Source organism: Penicillium macrosclerotiorum (genome assembly GCF_028827735.1).
Source record: "Penicillium macrosclerotiorum strain IBT 26536 chromosome Unknown utg000007l_segment0_segment0, whole genome shotgun sequence".
NCBI lineage: Eukaryota > Fungi > Ascomycota > Eurotiomycetes > Eurotiales > Aspergillaceae > Penicillium > Penicillium macrosclerotiorum.
The window spans coordinates 3820867-3838914 of record NW_026643086.1 but is presented as its reverse complement, the minus strand read 5'-3'; the positions used below and the strand labels follow the sequence as shown (position 1 = coordinate 3838914).

The following is an 18048-nucleotide window of genomic DNA, read 5'->3' as shown; positions in this document are numbered from 1 at the left end:
TTGAATACCGATACTAGAATACGAGTGGTTCTAGAGCCGCATAGAATACTATGCCATGGCCACCAGATGTATCGTGGCTAGAATTGGATTTTGTGTGCCTTCAATACTACTATTTCATACTGCTGTTATCTTCCCCGCCCAATGCAATAATAAATAAACTATCGTACGTAGCACTAACACATTAGATCAAAGTCTATTACTATTGCAACCGAAATAATACTACAATCAAGGTAGTATCAATAGTGATTACATTCACTACTCTACTATCACAATGAGGGGTATGCATTGGGGCTTGCTTTTCGAATGTGACTTTGGCTTTGGTATTGTTGTCTCGTATAGGTCTGCGCATACATGAGCTAGTATTGTAGAAAGGCGGCCGTTTCTGGCACCAGGAACGGCACCAGAGGCTTGCATTGCCGGCGTTGACTTTGCAAGTCCCTGAGTCCAGGTTGTAAAATATATTTTTACATCCGCTAGTCACCCAGTCATAGCTTGGACTTGGCCCACCACATCTCCGGACACCATATCTCGTTTAGCAATCGAGTAGCGTTGACCATGTCGGGGTGCAACTGATCTAGCGAGGAGACGCCGAGCATCTTCATAGTGATTTCCATCTCTTCGGCCAAGACTGTGGTTTCCAGGTCAGCGATCATGATCCAGAGATCCTTATTTTGATCAATCGATAGCAGTCGAAACTCACTCTCAGTGCACTTCTCCACGCCTTCAATCCCATAGGCTGCCATTGCGTAGAAATATGGCCGGCCCACGCCTACGGCGGTAGCTCCCAAGCAAAGGGCCTTGAGCACGTCTGCTCCATCCCGCAGTCCTCCGTCGACAAAAATCTCGAGTTTGTCAAAGGCCTCGGGAAAATACCTGCGAATCTCCAAGAGTGTCATCAAGGCACTGGGGGCCGAGTGAATCTGCCGACCACCGTGATTACTTAGAAGAACTCCCTGCACACCGTGCTTCACCGCTAGTTTCACATCCTCCACCGTCTGCACCCCCTTCAACACAATGGAGCCCTTCCATTCATCAGATATCCAGGCCAAATCGTCCCAGCTGAGACCCGGGTCTAGAAACCCCGGAACGGGTCGGCCTCCAAAGGCCGGGGCAAAGCGATTTTCGGACCCGGCACGCCGAACTTGCTCGTGGGCATCTTGGTCTAAGCCTTCTTGCGCTTGCAGGTAGCGATCAGCCGTTCGCTTCCCCAGAATCGAAGTATCTACAGTGATCCAGAGACTTTGGTACCCAGCTGCCTTGACTCGTTGAATCAAGGTCCTGGCAAGGCCCCGATCGACGGGAACATACAACTGAAAGGCCAGCCTCGAGGGGCTTTGTTTACCCAATTTTTGCTGTTCATTCAAATGGGCCTCCATGATCTCCTCTAAGGGTTTGGTTGATGCGGTACTGACCACCATGTGCAATCCCCCTCGCGTCGCTCCCCGAGCCAGTAAGGATTCAGCACCATCATGCGCACTGCCCAGCGTCCCCATCGCGGAGATGAAGAAGGGAAGTCGCCCCGGCTGGCCCAAGATAGACCTAGTTGTGTCCAACGAGCTCACGCTCCTCATGATCCGCGGCCGGAAATTGATTCGAGACCAATCGTCCAGATTCGACTGCAGCGACAGACCTGATGCTGCGCTACTTGATGCATAGACCCAAGACTTCTCCGAGAGGACTTCCTTTGCAGCAGCCTCAAAGTCTCGTGTTTGCACGCATAATTCCAGCCTTGATGGTGTGTTATTGAGGGTCATGGTGTAATAGTGTATAGTGTATAGTGGATGAGTTGTGTGTCAGAAAATGTACAAGGGTACTGGAGACTGATGCTAATTTGTTTCAATCAATAGAAAATGCCCCTGTTGTGAAATTGACAGTTGAGACTGATTGGATGCAAGAATTATTTGGAGGTGTTGCGTAGAATCGACAGCGGCGATGGATGTTCAATGTGGAGAGCTTTGAATTTTGCAGGCAGAAACAGTCTGATTGGGATCTATAAAGCGGAGAAAGACTGACCTACGAAATGTAAATCGTGAATGATGACACTGGAAACTCATATCCGTAACGCCGATCTCGGGTTCTCCCTGCTATTCCCCGTTCTTCACCTTGGCTGCTTTCTGTTTGCGCTTCCCCGTGGAGTGACTGGTGATGAAATAGCTATGTAGGTTGACTCGGAACTCCTCGCTTCCGAACGAATGATCAACCACGCTGGCCGACTCCACGAGGGCCACTGGGATTGCTAGAATGCGAGGATCTGGGGAGCCGGATGCTCGAAGCTACCCCAGCCCGGCTTTGCTCCGAGGCCCAGGAGGAAGGACAGACTGACCGGGGTCAGAGAGTTATTGGATTCACTTTTCGAATATCCCGCGTGGCGCCACTTCGGAAGATTGAGGTATTAGCAGATTCCTTTTTCCCTTGGCCAACGTCGGCATCTGATCGGTCTTTGCAACGATGGGGTTTCGGGCCGTCGAGGATCGGCCGACCCCGACGGACATCTACCACCGCCTCTACTCGGAGGTCATCGTCATTTCCACGAGGCGACTCTCCACGAATGATGATCGGGCTCTGATAACAGCTGGCTGACTCGGCCGATAGCGTTGGTTCGACCAGCCAATTGTGGGAATGACAATAGCCCGCGATCGGCCTCCTGATCGATTTCCGCATCACAAAGACCAAGCAGCGCCATCTGAAGAAACATCATCGACCCTTCAGGCTGGAGCCTTCATTCATCCCAAATAATTCTTTCTTTGTGAGTTTTGCCCCAGTTGCTTCCATGTTTTATTGCAGGCCTTGGGAACCCTAAAACGTATAGAGATCATAGAGACATTGGAAACCTTGGGAATCCAAGACATCGACAATCTTTTTCAGCCATAACTTAAGCGACTAATACAGGTTTGACTTGTTTTATTACGGGACCTAGTTTTTCTTCGCCAGATCACAAGTCATTGCAGCTACCTGATCGTACTTTCTGCTGCAGGAGACGAAAGCTCCCACGACTGACTAAATACTGCAGTGAGGAAATGGCCAATACTAGGGAGACTTCTAATTGGAGGATATCTTTCTAGTACCCAGTCTTTACAGGATATAGCTTCGCATCTCCGATGGGGAGAGAATCAACTTTCACACTCTCTTCGCTTCATCTGCTTCTGCTTTCCCTTTTGGCAGGCTTTCTCTATCGTGGTGTGTGGTGGTTTGTTGGTCTGTTTACAGTCTGTTCGCCGACCTATCTCATTCTGCCTGTTTTCTCAGGCTTGCCGTAGAGCGCCCTGGTTCAATACCTATGATTTGATATGTTGACTCGCACAGAAATTTCTTTCTTTTTTTGGATGATACTTCTGGCAGTGGCTAGAATCAACCTGATCGCCACGACACTTCCCATAGTTAACTTGCTACGACGTGTATATCTTCATCGACCACGCTGGAGAAGGGAAGCGAAGTTAAGTATTTGATGTTGTTTAGAATATTTAAGTCCTTTGAACTACAGTCTCTCTAGTAATATAGAAAAAAGAAAATATTTGGCTCGATATATTATTTCCGTCTGGTCTAATAACAAATTTCTTCCAGAGCTTTTTTTGTGATTCATTTAATGAAACAGGTCCCTTGTTGATTAAAAGCTTATTCAGATTTTCCAATGAACTTATCATTTAAAAAGACCCCTCATATTTCTCAATCGAAGTGAATAATTGTGATCAAGTAGCCAGATATATAGTTCCTTGGTCATTATATATTAGACATTCATTCATTCCTCAAGAGGTGACTGTCTACAGGGGAGTTGAATCTTATCATCAAAGTACAATTCCTGAGCTCATCTAAAATCTACCGCAGGTCTGATTAGCCAGTGACCCAAAGGAAAGATGACGCAGAGCGAATGCTATCTTACAGCATGATCATCTTCTCTACCATCGCGTTATCATGGGTGGTTTTATCATTCTTGTGCAGTTTATTGTTGATATTTGCTCCATTCATTGGACTGGTAACTCTCATTGTGGGTGAGGGGGTGGCCAATGAATTAGGGATAGTGCGCTTCATTGGCATGGACATGGACATGGAGGAAGTAGCCGGTTGCTCGATTTTCTGAAAGTGTTGCTTAGTGAAGTAATATTTCAGTAGAACGGCGATTCAATTACCTGATGGTGCTGCGAACATTGTGGACTATCAGCTATAGGAACTAGAATTGACAGCGAATATGGTCAAGAAAATCACCTGTTGGGCTCCACTATGCGGCATAGACGCCGCCATAGTGGCGAAAGCGGCACAAATAAGCTCGAAGCGCATATTGGAATAGGTGCACTTATTGTAATATATAGTAGGTCAAAGGCGAGAGGTTCTTAGTGAGTTTGTTGATGATGAAGAACTACAATATCTTCTGTTGACAGGAAATTAGTTTCTTAAATAATTCTTTCTTGAAAGCAACACCGCAACTAAACTAAATGGCCTCATTTTCTTCTGACGCAGCTTTGATGATGACAAGAATCCTAGAGAGTATCGACGTCATGGGTCATAATGTTGAAGGTGTGACAGGCTACTTGAGATCGACAACAAGATGACGAAACGAGCTTATACATAGACACTAATAGAGAACAAACGCCCTTAGATCGGAATGTGGAACAGACGTTGGTCCAAGCTCAATGACATTTGCATTCCACTGACGACTAATACCCCTTGATTCTCCTTGGCCCAGTATATAGCCCATTTATCAAGGGCGGTAAGTGTTGGGATGTCGATGATACAAACAAGAATCCACATCAGAACTAGGCGATATAGTTTCACCTAGCTTACTATGGAAGTAAACCGACTCTCCTTCCATGTACTATGTATCGAATTTCATTCCTCTCTATGAACGCATACCCCAAGCTTTTATTGTCCTATATCTGAATTCAGTGCTAATTGGATGCACGATGTCGCTTCCAACTAGCAAACATAAAGCATATGGAGAACAGGAGCCCTAGCCCGGCTAAACCGACACCCATATAGAGTGCGCCTCGGTAGCCGCGAAGGGTATTTTGCCCCGCGTCGTTTACATGGGATTCCACGGTACCCGCAATTCCAAGTCCGAGGGAGATGGAGTAGTTGACTGTGGTGGCAACGAGGGATGCGGCTAGCCCTTGATGGTGGCGGGGCATGGCATTACTGAGAATGAGCGTTCCCGATGGAAAAGACATATCCCTAATTCATGTGAGCAAACAATTCGACGAAATAACGAACTTTCAAAGACATACATTCCCCATGAGGTGATCAGACTAACGACAAACGCCTGTGCCCAGTATGTTTGATCCACGGGAACGGTGGCAAAGATCGAGAGACCGGCTGTGAAGAACGCCATTGCGCAGAACATGATGACGCTCGGTGGCAAGCGACTGAGGAGGAATCCAGTAACGAGGGCGGCGACAGCGCCCGAGGCAGCAGCGCCAGACCATTTAGCCGTCGTCAACAATGGAGAATCGCCCTTGATGACCTCCATGAACTGGTAGAAGTAGTATATAATTATACCGAAGCTTGACCACCCAGCGGCAATACAACCCAAGACCCAGGCCAGATCGCCGGTGAAAATCGATCGCGGCAAGAGCGGACACACTGCTTGTCGCTCTATGATCGCAAATGCGCCTAGGCAAAGGAATCCAACAATAAGAAGCACGTATGTATACGGCTCCACCCAGCCAACCAAGGCGGCTTGGTTCCAGGCAAAGTTGATCAGCACCAACCCCAAGATACCAGTGAAGCCACCTAGTAGATCAAGTCTCTCCCAGAAGTTCAAATCGTTGTCGAACATTCGTTGCGGTGTAGATGGGATAACCAGCCAACCGACCATCGCAAGAATTGCACAGACGATGCCCATGACCCAATAGCCCCATGGCCACCAGACCAATTGCGCGAAAAGAGAAGAGAAGACACCACCGACAATGAAACCTCCAGGGGCAGTTGCTCCGAAGAGACTAAAGATCATTTCTTTTCGAAGGCCCGGGGGTAGGTTCGGCCTAGTAAGGCAATCGCATTGGGCAATAACATCGCAGGGCCAATTCCCTGAAGTGCGCGACAGCAATCAAAAAAGATCTGATTAGACCAGATACTGAATCCTGCCAGTAGTGACCAGAGACTGAACCAGCCAAAGCCGATGATAAACATGCGCCGATGGCCATAGACGTCACCAAGGCGACCGGCTAGAAGAATAAATGTGCCCACAGTCAAGCTGTATGCGGCTGCAAACCAACTGAGCTCCGCAGCATTAGTGGTGCCAAAAGTGTGACCAATAATATGGACTGGGGCAATCGACATGCAAAGGCCTGCTTGGGTCATGAACTGCGCCATGCAGACGACGCTCACGAAAAGAATCTCCCGGGGAAGGGACTCAGGCGGATCCATCTGAGACTGACATGTTTCTAGGCGTGTCAAGGCTTCCGGGTCGCTTCCTTGTCGTGTGGGAGGTTTCTCAATATCGTCGCACGGGCGCACGTCCGAGTCGGTCGTTGACTCGCACTGGCGAGAGTTGGGATCCATGGCCGAGTCTTCTTGAGAACCTCCTAGACGGAAAGGCGGAAGCGTGAGGATAAATTAAAGATGTAGCAAGAGCTTTTCCCAAGCCATCTCATCTGGATTTTCCGTCTTTTGTCATGCCCAACATTTATCAGATCCGGGCGAGAGGTGGAGTTCATGTGCTTCTATACTTCCGTCGGGCCGGGATCCGTCGGAAGACTCCATTGTGGTTCAGCTCCGCGAAAGGGAAAAGCCAAAGCTTCGTCAGGAAGATCCGTTGCAAAATAGTCAACTACTCGAGGATAATTTGCTTGCTTCGCTCCTGAAATCCACAGTGTTGGATTCATGGAAGAGTGAATCAGGCCCAATCTTCGGATGCCGAGTCAAGTGACGGGGGGCCCGAGTTCCCTCAAGTCTCGCCTGAGCGAACCGGAGAATTCCCCACGTCATATCGCGTACTGCGAGATGCGGTGCTGGCGATCACCCAGGCATCGGGCTGCACGGTCATTCTGATCTGATATTAGCACTGAGCAAAGAGTTTATAGTTTTTCTCCGATGAGCTTTCTCCGTTTTCCTGTGGGAAGGCCACCGAAGTATAACTATCTGAGGTTGCTTTTGTTACCACAGTTTTGTGCTTCTCATGACACTATGCCTCCGCATTGTACCATTAGGGGTTCTGTAAGCTCAAGCACTCCATGATTTGATTTCCTGCTTTGAACACTTTTTTCAACTGCTGCTTTAGTCGATATTGTTTGTTCAATGCTACCACTATTTCTATACAAACCCTGGTGCTCTTGCGTCAAACCCTCCAGTAACTGAAACCGCCGGTATCGTTCCCCGGGCTTTGCGCCGTTACATAAGCATCACATGCCAGCCGCTTTTTTCTTTTGAGTTGGCCATGTTCGCTCTATTCGGCCTTCAAATAACCCCCCCTCGCGGCTTCTGCGCGCTGCGTGCATCCCAATCATGCCCTGCTGAGCTTCATGGGACTTCCTGTCTTGCAAATACCCCACCGTTGCCGCTTCGTGGAGATCAGTTCGACGTGAAGCTCCCCCGCACCTTCCGCTGTCTGCCAACCTCCCCACACTCTTGATCGCTCAAAGACGGCCGTCATTATGGCGGAATTGCCGCCTATTGTCTTCATTGCCAGGTAGTGCTATCAGTCTCTTGAGTCGATTCTTCGCTGGCATTAACTTCGAGTTTTTTCCAGACATGGCGCCCGTCTCGATGCCGCTGACAAGGACTGGCATTTGACCTCGCCCACCCCCTATGACCCTCCCCTCTCCTATGGTGGATGGATCCAGGCTCGAGCTCTAGGAACCCGGATTGCCAGTCTGTTAAGGGCATCAGAACTTACAGGCAAAGACTCAGTGGGCGACCGCGCCCAATCTGCAACCTCGGAAACCCCGGTTCATCTACCGTCACCCCCCGCATCCTCGGAGTTGTGCAACCGATACAATATCGTCATCCACACCTCTCCATTTCTACGATGTCTCCAAACCGCGATCGGGGTTAGTGCCGGCCTGAGCCAATCAAGACTGGAGCCGCCCGAGATCGCCGTGGAATCCGCACACAAGGACACTCGCCCTTTGTTGCGCGTGGACGCCTTCCTCGGAGAATGGCTCTCGCCAGACTATTTTGACCAGATCGTCCCCCCTCCTGCATCGGATAGGATGATCGCCTTGGCGAAAGCCGAGCTTCTTCGCCGGAGCGAGGGAATCCCAGTCACCCGGGAAGGGACGCGATCGTTGTCGGGGCACTTTCCAGGCGGGTGGAGTAGCAGCCAGTCCAACCCAACATCTCCGCATGACGAGGATGACCGCCGTGCACCTTCCCGAGGATCCTCCACCATCACCGCCACGATTATGGGGGGTCAGGCTCAACGACAACGGGCCAGCACCTATGACAATCTTCAAAGTCCCACTGACATAAGCACGGGTCGCATCTCCAACGGTCCCAAGGCACTCGGTCGTTTGAATACGGATCTCCCTGCGATGGCCGATACAGCCTATGTGCCTCCGACTCCCGGATATGCAGTTTCACCCTCGGACCCGATCCCTGCCGGGTATGTGGCCCATGCCAGGGACGCTTGTACCAATATCGACTACCAGTGGGACAGCATGCGTACCCCGTTTTGGGGGACAGGGGGCGAATACGGGGAGGAGTGGAGTAGCATGCATGAACGCGTTCGTCAAGGCTTTCGACAAATGGTCGACTGGTACCAACAGGAGAACTGGGCCACTCGGGACCGTTCAAGACGTCTGTCGAATGGTGCTCCCCGCAAGGAAGATTTTGCCCAGACAGTGCTTGTCATCATCACCCATGGGGCGGATTGCAATGCCATGATAACCTCGTTGGCGGGCCATTCGGTGCTTCTTGACATCGGAACCGCATCCCTCACCATGGCAGTACGGCGGGATCGGGTGACGAGTTCCCCGCTCGAGTCCGACCGTAACGATCGATCTTTGTCGCTGGACTATGCGCTGCAGCTGGTGGCGTCGAGCGATCATCTGCGCGCGGGGGTAGACCCCTCGCAGCTCCCATTACTCACGTCGCTGTCGTCTGCCTCGGCTTCGCAATCGCTGCCGCCCCCCATCCCCTTCTACCGGAACCGCCTCGGCTCGCGCCCATCCGCTTCGCGCCCAATCCTGCAAGGCTCATTTACGTTGGGGCCAACTGCGGCAGTCGGACCCAACTCGCATGGTTGGTCTCTCGCTCCGCGATCATCGACCTCCACAACCACGCCTCGAGGGGCGTCAGGCTTGTGGAATTCCATCGCATCCCCAATCGAGAAGAATCCGGATGAAAATGATGATGATCTGGATGACTTTGTTCCCAACTTTGGAGACCGGCCCGTCAGCCACGGCTCTAATCATGCAAGTCCCACTTTGGATCGATCAGGGTGGATAAAGCAATCGCCTCAGCGAACCCTCTCCCAGCGTGGTCTCTGGGGCAGTGCTCCCACCTTGGACGATCGTGACGGAACTTCACGCCGGCGCTGGACGGTGGCGGAACAGAAATTGTGATTCATCTTGAGCTCTCTGAACACTGGACGATTTCACCCTTCTATAACAAAGCCGTATGCTCTACGAGCCCTGTCTCCTTGCTGTTCTTGCTGTCGTCTTTATTCTCTATCTGCTTGCGTTTGTTTATCTTGTCGGGGATGAATTCATTTATGTCCCTATGTGTTTTTTAGGATACCTCTTTGCATGGCGCCGGGCGTTTGGCAAATCGCATCTAGTCATTCTCCTTTATCTTTGGTTTCAATTCATATCATCTTCTTGTCTTCGCCTCATTTTCTGAGTCGGGAATTTTTTTGGCTGTCAATCTCGACTTGGCTTTTTCCTCTCCTGATATTTGAACCCTCATTTATCAGGCATTAAGGCACTCAGGCATAAAACAGTTGTTCCCCGGATTCTCGTTGTCCCGCCTTCGTCCTCTCGTAAACAAACTCCCCCTCACTCTCCACTCCCTTCGCGCTGTCGTGCTGCCAGGCTTCGATCTTCTTTGATTTCTTTTCTCTGTATTTCAAATTTTTCGCCTGAACAATCGCCCTCGCCCTCCGACAGTCAATGTCAGCTCTCGAGTCCGACGGTCTCTCCGTCATATTTGCTTCGGGCCGTACAGACACGCCGGATCTGCGGCTGATCCACTACAATGATGTCTATCACGTCGAGTATGATAGTCCTCCACCACATCGATGGTTAATCAAGATGTAGAACGCAGCTGACTGAGCAACATAAGATCCGGATCTGCGGAGCCCGTAGGCGGCGTCTCCCGATTTCAATCACTCGTGAACTACTATCGCTCCGACTCAAGATTTGCTGGCCAAACCGACCTCCTGACCTTCTTCTCGGGAGATGCCTTCAACCCCAGCCTTGAAAGCACTGTGACCAAAGGCAGACATATGGTACCGTTCTTGAACAAAGTTGGAACTGATGTGGCCTGCGTCGGGGTGAGTGACCATTGGGTTGGAATCTTGGCGGGGATATGGCTGACTTGGTCAGAATCATGATCTAGATTTCGGTGTTGCACAATTCCGCCACTTGTCAAGCCAATGCCATTTTCCATGGCTATTAGCCAATGTTTTGGATCCGGCACTGGGAGACGATGTTCCAATGGCCAATTGTGGGAAAACCTGCATGCTCACCTCATCGAATGGCATCAAAGTGGGTGTGATTGGCCTCGGGGAAAGGGAGTGGTGAGTGGACCCCTCCCCTGCGTCTCGACTCGGTGTCTCATCTCAGTCTTTGTGCTCATTCTTATTTAGGCTTGGGACAATTAACTCCCTTCCCCCAATCTGATTTATAAATCAGCGAGCCAGACGGCACGAGAGCTGGCTCCACATCTGCGTGAACAAGGCGCCGAATTGATTGTCATTGTCTCCCACCAGCGTGAACCTAACGATGAAAAATTGGCGAGGAACCTACCACTAGGACTCGTCGATATTATTCTGGGTGGCCATGATCATTATTATGCCCACAGTATCGTCAATGGAATACACGTTCTTCGGTCTGGGACGGATTTCAAGCAATTGAGTTATATCGAGGCTTTTCGGAAGCTTGGTGGAGAAGGATTGGGTTGGGATTTCAATATCATGCGGCGCGACGTGATACGTTCCATTCCCGAGGACTCCGAAACGGTAGCAATGGCTGATCGCCTGACATCCAGCCTCAAAGCGAAATTGGAAAAGCCGGTTGGGTACACCGTTAGTCCACTCGATGGCCGCTTCACCACAGTACGGCAAAGAGAATCCAACTTGGGTAATTTTGTCTGCGACCTAATGCGCTTTTACCACTCTGCTGACTGCGCCATGATGGCGGGTGGGACCATCCGAGGAGATCAGGTTTACCCCCCGGAGTCCTGAAGTTGAAAGACTTACTGAACTGCTTCCCTTTCGAAGATCCAGTGGTTCTACTTCGTGTCCAAGGCCAGGCTTTGTTGGATGCTTTGGAGAATGGGGTCAGCCAACTTCCTGCACTCGAGGGGCGCTTTCCTCAAGTCTCAAATATCTCTTTTGGTTACAAGCTTGATGCACCATCAGGGTCCCGTATCACGTTTGCCCACGTGGGAAATGAACCCATTGATCTTCGTCGGTATTATACTCTTGCCACTCGTGGGTATATGGGGCGTGGAAAAGACGGGTTTGAATCTCTGTTAGTCAAGTGTGAGGGAGGAGAAGTAGAAGAACTTGTGTGTGAGGAAAACGGCGTTCTGATCAGCACAATCCTTCGTCAGTACTTCATGAGCTTAAAGGTCCTGGGAAAATGGCGTCGGTGGAGTGCCAGTCTTCATCGGCACTGGGGTTCCGTGCACCGCAATCTTCACGGAGAAGGTTGGCTGAAGCCACCATCTGCAACCCCATCACCAGTGGCTGAGAAGGCCCCAGCACATCGATTGAGTCCCCGGCCAGCTCTCCACCGAACAGGTCGAGAAGCATACTACTATGGCCGCTTTCCTGAGGAGGTAGACCAGAACCAAGCCTCCACCAATGGGACCAATAGTGATGCCATGGATTCCGATTCTGATGATGACCCAGACATTCTTACATCCCCCCGATCGACCATCAACTATGTAACACGCCCTGCAAAATCCTCTATGGATGAAGATTACCGTCTGCAGTTGGCACGTCGGGTGGTTCGCAAATGGATGCGGCATTCAGGTCTGAAGCCCGACACCCTTGATATGATGGATGGAGAAGGCGAGTTCACGCCAGCATGGACATCAGGTATTGCGCCACGTCTTGAAGGGCGCATTGTAGTGGAGTAGCCATGTTAAACCATGGTTCAATTTCTCATCTTTCTTGCTTCAACTTCATTTGGCCCCTCATTCCTTTCCTTTCATGTCCTTTGGGCCAGCACTGCATCGCTGCCTAGCGGGAATTACGGGTGTTTTATGGACTCTTGATACATAGGGGGATTGCATTGAAGATCACGATCTGACGAAACCTTTATTTTCTAGATAAGTCCTCATGCATATAGTATTTCGGACGGGTAAATAGATTTTTATTTTTTATTTTTTAGTTTGGGCTGCATGTATTTGTCCATGCCAACGACCAATTTCTTTCATAGAACGACGCTAGTAGAATAGGTAGTATTTGAACCTGCCTGTGCACCTCCAAGGTTTTATTGCATCATGTCTGATATATTTAAACTATGATATATTTGCAAGCCTCCAGGTTCAAGTATACAAGATGCTCATGCAGTCGCTTCCACCTTGCCCCATCCACCTCCACCAGCAGTCATAATAACGACCCGGTCGTGCGTCTTCACGGCCACAGTATTCTTACCACCGATGTTGATCCGGCGCTCCTCGCCTGTGTCGAGGTCTCGTGTGATCCATTGATTCAGTCCTGATTGCGCGTCGCCTCCACCCTCCATACCGTAAGGCCGATGTACGCGACGCTCAGACAGGATAGAGCACTGCATCGGGGCAAGGAACTCAATGTCACGGACCACACCTTCTCCACCCGGATTCTTACCCTGGCCACCAGAGCCCTCACGCAAAGTAAATTGACGAAGCAAAGTTGGGTAACGCTTCTCAAGGATCTCGGGGTCCGTGATACGAGTGTTGGTCATGTGAACCTGAACACCAGATTCACCTTTCCAAGACGGGCCGGCGCCGCTGCCGCCTGCAATAGTCTCGTAATATCCGAACCCAGGAGAGATCACAGCTCCAGTGTTAGGGTCCACTCTTGGATTTGTGCCAAATGTCAAATTGTTACAACAACCCTGAGATGCGGCACATACTCGGAAAGCTTTGAGGACAACATCGGTGATACGCTGAGAGGTCACCACGTTGCCACCCACAACGGCCGCGGTCTTGGTTGGTGATAAAATGCTCTTTGGAGGAACTCGAATGTCGATTGGGGCAAGACAGCCCTGGTTCAGTGGAACATCGGCATTAATCATGCACCGAAGACAGTAGATGATCGCCGAGTGCGTGATAGCGATGGGTGCGTTCCAGCTGCCGTAAACCTCAGGGCCCGTACCTTCAAAGTCGAAGACAGCTGACCCGGTTGATTTATCAATGGTCACCTTGAGACGAATGGGTGTGCCATCATCCATATAGTCTATCGACTCTAAAGGCTGGCCGTCAAACTTCTTATGCAAATCCTTCAGAAGATTCCGCACAGCAGACTCAGCTGTCGCTTGAATGGCATACATGTATTTCTGAACTGTGCCAACGCCATACTCAGAGAATAAATTCTGAATAAGGTTTATACCACGAGTGTTTGCTGCAATCTGCGCCTTGAGGTCAGATAGGTTGTCGCTGATACACCGTGCGCCAGCACAGCCTGGATATTGGGAAGGCTTGGTAACCAGCAGTTCGATCAAGCGGGCTTCGTCTAAGATCCCATTACTAACAATCTTGTCACCTTCGATTGCGGCACCTTCCTGCCACAGCTCCGTTGATTTAGGAGGCATTGATCCAGGCAAGATGCCGCCAATATCAGCGTGGTGACCTCGCGATGCAACGTAGAACATGATCTCAGTGCCATTAGGCCGATCGAAGACGGGAGTAATGACCTTTTATCGAATATATCAGCTTCAAATTCTACCTTCAAATGTGGGAATGAAGAAGCAAGTCAAAAGCAGGTACCTACCGTGATATCAGGAAGATGAGTACCACCGCAGCTTGGATGATTGGCCACCAACACATCTCCATCTTTCAAATTACCCAGCCACTTTTGGTGCTGATAGCGCACTGCAAACTGCATTGATCCCAGATGTACTGGTACATGCGGTGCATTTGCCACCAGACCTCCATCAGGGGAGAAAAGAGCGCAGGAGAAGTCCAATCGCTCCTTGATATTTGTCGACACGGAAGTCTTTTGGAGTGTTCGCCCCATCTGTTCTGCAATAGACATAAACCGATGGCCAAAAATACTAAGGCGAATAGGGTCGACCTCAAAATTGGTCTTAGAGTCTGGAAAAACAACCGCCGGCTTATTTTTGATATCAATGACAATGCAGGTTTCCAGAAGACTTGCCATCGCATTAGGTGCCACAACAATAGTCTGTGTTTGATCAATGATAATAGCTGGGCCAGAAATACGACTATGCTTCTCTAGTTGATCAAGAAGGTAGACAGGCGTATCAATGCGCTGAGGGTAGCCATCAAAATAGGCAGATGCTGTGTTGGCAGGTTCGGTTCGGACATCATGTACCTCGGCATCCTTTAATTGAACCAACGGGCTGCGCTCGGTGCGAACTTTGGAAGAGGCAATTGTACGCACGCGGATATCATCGACAATAACCGATCTCTCGGAAACAAAATTAAACTCGCGGCGATGGCGATCACGGAATTCGCTCAAAAAATCAGATGAGCCCTCTGGACGCAGGATCATCAGGCTTGTGTCAGACCCGTCGTATCGCATATTGAGATATTGTTCATGTCGTACTTGGTTGGGTGAGAAACCTTGTTCCTGCATCTCTGTTGTCGCTGCCGCCGCCATATTCTCGAAACGTTGTAGCAGGCCGAGGTGAGAAGACTGATACTCCGAGGACACTGGCTCTTGAGATTCAGTGACCACTTCCGCTAGAGCCAAGCCATAGGCTGAGAGAACAGAAGAATATTTATGAATAATAATACGCGATATTCCTAAAGAGTCGGCCACAGAGCATGCATGCTGGCCACCAGCTCCTCCAAAGCAGGCCAGATGGTGGGATGCAGTCTCAAAGCCCCGAGCTTCGGTAAGGTTGCGAATTGGGCGGGCCATTGATTCGTCTGCGACTTTGAGGAAACCAAGTGCCACATCCTCCGGGGTATATTCAGCTTGAAAGTGTTGCCGACGTTCTATATTGATATTTTCTGTCAATTCTTGGAACTTCTGAGTCGTGAGCTCGGTATCAAGAGGCTGATCCTCATTGGGGCCAAAGATGTTTGGGAAGTACTCAGGCAGCAAACGACCAAGGAATAGATTTGCATCAGTGACAGTCAGAGGACCTCCCTTCCGATAACACGCTGGGCCAGGGTGTGCACTAGCTGATTCGGGTCCAACATAAAAGAGACCATTGCGCCAAGAGAGAATTGACCCCCCACCAGCGGCGACTGTGTTAATGTCGAGTTGAGGAGATTGAATCAAAACACCGGCTACCTTGGACCCAAAAACATGTTCTAAGTGGCCGTCAAAGCGCGACACATCCGTTGACGTGCCACCCATATCGAAACCAATAACAGGGATCTTCTGAACCGGATCCCAGCTGGTAGCGGCAAATCCAACGACTCCGGCTGCAGGCCCGGAAAGAATAGCTTTCAGACCACTAAATTTGCGAAAATCAACCAGCCCACCATCAGACTGCATAAATTCAAAGCGACAGGCATGCTGACTTTCGAGGCCACCTTCGAAACTGGCAGAAATGGAGTCGATATACGTTTTGATCACGGGAGTGAGATATGCATCAGCCGCAGCGGACATACCGCGGGGAACAATTTTAATCATAGGCTGCAATTTTGAGGAGAGGGTGACAGAAAATCCCATCTGTTCTGCAATCTCCCCAATTTGAAGCTCATGATATGGGTACGCGAACGAATGCACCAGCGCCACAGAGAGAGACTGGTAACCTTGCGACTTGAGACGCTGAAGTTCTGTCCGCACTTGCTCAAGGTCCAATTCGCGTACCACGCGAAACTTTTCCCCAGTAATACCTTCCACAATCCGTGAATTCGGGAAGCAATCCTTATCGGACAGAAAATGGCATGGAACCACGCGTTCGTCGACCTCAACGACCCCTTCGGGTAACACTCCCGGGCGTGCCATAGACAGATCGAAGATGGCTGGGCGAGATTGATCGCCAATTTTGAGAAGATCCCGAAACCCTTTCGTTGTGAGCAAGACTGAACGAGCACCCTTGCGCTCCAGCAGGGCATTTGTTGCAACAGTGGTGCCCATTCGTAAGCAGCCAATGCGATCAAGCTTCAGCGGCTGGCCGCGGGGGTGGGGTTCGCCCGTCGCAAGCTCCAGGATTTGTCGAATTCCTTCCGTGGGAGCATCCTGGTAATGTGAAGGATCGACTGAAAGTAGCTTGAGAATGATGTCTGAACGACCCGGGACAATGGCATGAACATCCGTAAACGTGCCTCCGCGGTCGATAGAGATGGTGATCCTCCCAGTATCAGCCATTATGGGTGGGGAGGATTATAGGAGCGATTTATGGTGAATAAAAGTTGTGAAATTGAAGAGAGCCAGGTGGATTCATATATTCATTTCTCCATTGTCCCCACACACGCCGGTGATCCTGCCCGCTCATCCTGTATATGGTCACGTGTCGGGCCGATGGTCGGCTTTATCGGGATCGTCGGGCCGGTGGCTGGTCAGCAATTGCGATAACAACATTGGAGACGGCTGGCGACGGAATTTGGTAGGATTTGGTAGAGTTTGAGAGGATCAGGCGTACAATATATATCAACAAGTTCAACGTTCCAACGTTCCACTAGGCCATCACTCAGGGCGGATTGATATAGTTTATCTCTAAAAATTATCATAAATAGTGCTTGAAAGAGGTAGGGGAAACTACAAAGTGTGGTCCAAACGTAGGTAGGGAGTCGCATGATTGTCTCAGTCTTGGCTTCTATGTAGGATATTAAGGTCGCCCTTACGCGCCTATACAGTTGAAAGGGGTTTCTGAGCCATAATAGTATTTCTCAAGCTAATCAATCTCTCTGGCTTTCAGTAATACTATACATTCACTCCTTTCGTTTTAATGTGTTTTCAATCCAGTCTGTATCCATATCAATATCGATCTGGTTCAATGCTCCCTCCCAAAGACCGGGGTCGTCGTTGAGGTCGAACTGAAAAGAAATATCTTGCAAAGAAGGCAAATCTGATGAGTGGTACCAGTCTTCGTCCATTGATGAGCCTTGCGTCTCGGTATCGTTGATCAAGTCCGAATGGATAGTTCGGTCGCTCTTTTGGGTAGCATCACCATCTGACACGCTAGTAGTATTGAGGGCAATCGCCATAGGCCGAGGCTCAATGGATGCGCGTAGCTCTAGCAGCAAGGAGTGGCGCGCCTCTAGGTTAGTGTTACCTCGGTCAGCCATACTATGAAGCAATCGTAGTGCTGTCTCCATCGCCCGCATATTAGTCTCATTGTGTGGAAATGCAGCATTCACCATGACTAGCAAAAGAGCTGCAGAAAAAATGTACTCGCCATCCAGGTAGCCATACGTAGCTAGAAACCCCATCCAGTATCAGCATGCAGAAGAACAAGGCCGTGCTAGAAGAAGACCCAACATACCGACCAAGTTATGTTTCGCAGCTGCATCCATGATCACAATTGTGGCACGAGCAGCCGTGATACAGCTCTCGATCACAGCAACTGTGTTCGTGGCAAGACCTTCTTTCCAATCACCAGTGGAGCTTCCAAAGACCCCTGCATCAAGACGCCTCTGAATGATGTAGAAAACAAGCGGTCTGGCCGTCATATTGATACAGGAATAGAAGTGCAAATTGATTGACACGGTTTCACGATTAATGTGAGTGTCAAGAGAAGCAAAATCAATTCTCAGGCGATCAGGCACCTGTCGAAGCCAGCTAGAAAGGTCATCGGTGATGCTTTGCACCGACATAATAAG

The 18048-nt window shown here is 50.0% G+C and overlaps 7 protein-coding genes across 7 annotated transcripts; 2 read left to right on the top strand and 5 right to left on the bottom strand.

The window, feature by feature from the left end:
• Positions 1-109: 109 nt before the first annotated feature.
• On the bottom strand, positions 110-1754 carry N7462_008204 (uncharacterized protein; the record flags this gene model as incomplete). The annotated part of the gene is made up of 2 exons (XM_057079922.1): positions 110-173; positions 523-1754. The coding sequence occupies 2 exons, from the start codon at positions 1752-1754 to the stop codon at positions 110-112; spliced, it is 1296 nt and encodes a 431-aa protein (XP_056932592.1).
• A 2119-nt stretch (positions 1755-3873) lies between these two features.
• N7462_008203 (uncharacterized protein) lies at positions 3874-4236 on the bottom strand (the record flags this gene model as incomplete). The annotated part of the gene is made up of 2 exons (XM_057079921.1): positions 3874-4071; positions 4201-4236. The coding sequence occupies 2 exons, from the start codon at positions 4234-4236 to the stop codon at positions 3874-3876; spliced, it is 234 nt and encodes a 77-aa protein (XP_056932591.1).
• Positions 4237-4880: 644 nt separating this feature from the next.
• N7462_008202 (MFS transporter) lies at positions 4881-6492 on the bottom strand (the record flags this gene model as incomplete). Its single annotated transcript, XM_057079920.1, has 3 exons — positions 4881-5163; positions 5217-5972; positions 6002-6492. 3 exons carry the CDS (start codon positions 6490-6492, stop codon positions 4881-4883), a joined length of 1530 nt encoding a protein of 509 aa, XP_056932590.1.
• A 1091-nt stretch (positions 6493-7583) lies between these two features.
• N7462_008201 (uncharacterized protein) lies at positions 7584-9494 on the top strand (the record flags this gene model as incomplete). Its single annotated transcript, XM_057079919.1, has 2 exons — positions 7584-7618; positions 7679-9494. The coding sequence occupies 2 exons, from the start codon at positions 7584-7586 to the stop codon at positions 9492-9494; spliced, it is 1851 nt and encodes a 616-aa protein (XP_056932589.1).
• A 546-nt stretch (positions 9495-10040) lies between these two features.
• On the top strand, positions 10041-12237 carry N7462_008200 (putative 5'-nucleotidase; the record flags this gene model as incomplete). Its single annotated transcript, XM_057079918.1, has 5 exons — positions 10041-10144; positions 10213-10423; positions 10476-10637; positions 10793-11314; positions 11338-12237. 5 exons carry the CDS (start codon positions 10041-10043, stop codon positions 12235-12237), a joined length of 1899 nt encoding a protein of 632 aa, XP_056932588.1.
• Positions 12238-12665: 428 nt separating this feature from the next.
• N7462_008199 (5-oxoprolinase) lies at positions 12666-16594 on the bottom strand (the record flags this gene model as incomplete). The annotated part of the gene is made up of 2 exons (XM_057079917.1): positions 12666-13997; positions 14075-16594. The coding sequence occupies 2 exons, from the start codon at positions 16592-16594 to the stop codon at positions 12666-12668; spliced, it is 3852 nt and encodes a 1283-aa protein (XP_056932587.1).
• A 563-nt stretch (positions 16595-17157) lies between these two features.
• Positions 17158-18042, bottom strand: N7462_008198 (fungal specific transcription factor domain-containing protein; the record flags this gene model as incomplete). The annotated part of the gene is made up of 2 exons (XM_057079916.1): positions 17158-17645; positions 17712-18042. The coding sequence occupies 2 exons, from the start codon at positions 18040-18042 to the stop codon at positions 17158-17160; spliced, it is 819 nt and encodes a 272-aa protein (XP_056932586.1).
• Positions 18043-18048: the final 6 nt, after the last annotated feature.